At 61.6% G+C, this 2,724-nt stretch overlaps 1 protein-coding gene across 1 annotated transcript in view; it reads right to left on the bottom strand.

The window, feature by feature from the left end:
- The window catches only part of GDF6 (growth differentiation factor 6), a 16,498-nt gene extending 14,043 nt beyond the window's left edge, over positions 1-2,455 (bottom strand). The window contains exon 1 of the mRNA XM_040626175.1: positions 1,997-2,455. Coding sequence (XP_040482109.1) covers positions 1,997-2,420 — 424 coding nt within the window. The 5' untranslated portion in view covers positions 2,421-2,455. The remainder of the gene's footprint in view (positions 1-1,996) is intronic.
- Between the last annotated feature and the right edge of the window lie 269 nt (positions 2,456-2,724).

The following is a 2,724-nucleotide window of genomic DNA, read 5'->3' on the forward strand; positions in this document are numbered from 1 at the left end:
CCCCCCCCCAGACCTCCCACTCCTGCCTGCACGCCCCACGCTTCGGTAGACACCTCCGAACAGCCTGCAGAGTCTCTTGGTCCCGTGCCAAACTCGCAGGGCGAAGCTTACGAGTTAGGGGTGCCTGCTTGGGGGAGGGGCAGAGATTCTTGCCACTTCCTTTGGGGAAAAGAAAACTTGCGCCCAACCGCCCGCCAGCCTGGGCCTCGGGATTTCTTCCCCTGGGCGAAGGCCTCTTGAGCAATTTTCTCTGAGCTTCCTTAGTGTCTCCACTAGGGATGTGTAGGGTAGTATTTGACTAGGAGAGTAGAGAAGGTGGACGGTAAACAGGATTTGGAGGGAGGAAGACAATCGAGGCAGGGTTCAAAGACTGGGGCGGGGGCGAGCTTCAGTGGCAGCACGGAGGTTGGGGATGGAGTTGCAGCGCTACGAAGAAGGCATGTGTATCTGCAAAGGTGACTTTAGTAGTCCTAAAATCACCATAAAATAGCAGGCGTTAATTTGCCGCCCGGACCTTTCAGCAGCTCATGAACCTCGCTGACCTCGGCTGCAGCCGCGAACCGAGCGTGGGCAGGAGCCCTGGCCCGCAAGGAAGGTGGCTACAAGGGTGGAGGCTGGGATCTGAAGCCCGGGAAGAGCCCGGGGCTTGGGAGCCGTTAGCCTCCTCTGAAAAGCTCCGAGGACGAGCGTGTTGAGTAGGCAGGCGGGGAGCAGCCCTGTTCGCCTGAACCCTGGCGCTCGCGGGTTCCTGAGCGACCCCACTTTCTCTGACCTGGAAGTGGGAGGAGAACTGGTCAAAGCCAGCCTCGAATCTAAGTCTGGGTAGGATGGTGGATAGCAGCCTTAATCTTTTTTAAAAATCTCCTCCTTCCTTTTTTCTCATCCCCTTCCTTCCCTTTCCCTTTTTTTTTTCTCGCCCGTCCTTTCCTGTCTCCTTCCAGGTTATTGTCTCCCCTCTTTAGGAGCTGAGTTCCTGGCGCCGGTGGATCCCTCTTCAGTTTCTGGGACCAAGGGGAGAGCGAGGTTCTCTCGAAGGCACTCACCACGCGGACCAACGCGGGTGGCAAGGAGCGGGTGCACGGGTTTCCGAAGGCACCCACTCTTGCACCCACGCCCTCAGAGGGCACCGGGGACAGGGCCCCTGGGAGAAGCTCAGAGGACCGATGCCTGTCTGGGAAAGGTGGATGAGCATATCCACGTATCCATATGGATTAAGTACCAACAAACCCCTAAACTTAGCTGCCCTGCCCCTGCCCCGCCCTGCCAGTTGCTGCCGCTGCCTTAGCAGAAACTGCTCGGTTGCCGCCTCCGAGCGGCCGTGAGCGCGCTGCTGGAGCAAAAGGCGCCCGAGGGCGCGGGCTCCTGCCGGGAGGTTGATGCCCACATCCAGCGCAGGGAAGGGCTGAGAAGCCGTGCAGCGGCTGCGTCAGGGTATTGCCAGACGCCTTTCGCTGACTTGTTCCTCCGACCGCGGGACTTGCATCTGCCGAGCCGATAGGTGCTCGGGGTTTCCCAACGCTCACTCATGCCCCATGCCGCCCCCCCCCACCCCGGTCGGCCACTGCCACTCAGGCCTTGTACGGCGCACCTCGCACAACCCGAGACCCTGTGGCAAGTGTGCCGTCAGTTCCCGCCGCGGCCCCTCTCCAGACCCAGTCATTTGCCTGCCACCTCCCGTCCTCCACGCTTCCTCCACCAGCCACCAGACGAGCGGCCACCACGCTGCTTTCTGCAAAAGACAAGAGAAAGAAGGAAGGAAGGAAGGGAGGAAGGAAGGGAAAGAAGGAAGCGACGAAGGGAGGATTGCACACTGGAATAAAATCTGCAGCCGCATTCAGAAACTTATTGGACTTGAGAAAAACAATTTAAGAAAAGAAAGGGGGAGGCGTCCAGAGCGGGAAGGGAATTCACAAATGTAGCCTCCTGCCCGAGCCGGAGCAGGGCCGTGGCTGCGGAGCTCCAGGGAGAGGAGCGGGGCATCTTCTTGGCCACTTACCTAGTCCCCTGTCTACAAAGCTAGTGATCGTATTAGCCGACTTGGAAGACTGGAAAAAGCTAGCATTGATGCCCAGCTTCTCGGCGATGGAGTAAGTCCTGTAGATTGACAGCATGTACTCGTGGGGCACCACGCGCGGGCCCCTGCCAGGAGGCTCCTGCGCTTGGAGGTGCTGCAGCGGCCGCCGCCGGGGCTCATCCTGTGGCCGCGGTTGTGGCTCGTGGCGCTCCAGGGGCGCCCGGGCCGTGGTACTGTCTCGTGGCGACCGCGGTATCTTGCCTTCCTTGCGGCTTCGCATTCCCTTGGCGGAGCCCAGCTCCGCGGACGACGAGGAGGATGAGATGGAAGCCTGCTGGAAACCGGGCAAATCCCACAGGAAACTGATGAGGAAGACGGCCGACAGCAGGACTCTAGGAGTATCCATGGCGAGAGAGTGGTAGCGTCTCCCAGAGAGGCGGCGGCGCAGGGCGCGAGGGGCACGGAACGGCTGGACAGCGGCCGGGGCCCGGCTCCTCGCGCGGACTCCGAGTGCAAGGAGCCGGGTCCCAGCCACACCAACTCCGGCCCTGCCACGCCCCCTCCCGCCCCTCGCCGGGAGGGGAGGAGGGGAGGGGAGGAGGGGAGGGGAGAGGAGAGGAGGGGAGCGGAGGGTGGGAGGAGAGGCGGGTGGTGAGGCCAAGAGGTGTAGGGGAGAGGGGCCGCTTTGCGTCCGTGTGGCTGGGAGACGC

Source organism: Ursus maritimus, unplaced genomic scaffold, assembly GCF_017311325.1.
Source record: "Ursus maritimus isolate PB19 unplaced genomic scaffold, ASM1731132v1 scaffold_9, whole genome shotgun sequence".
NCBI lineage: Eukaryota > Metazoa > Chordata > Mammalia > Carnivora > Ursidae > Ursus > Ursus maritimus.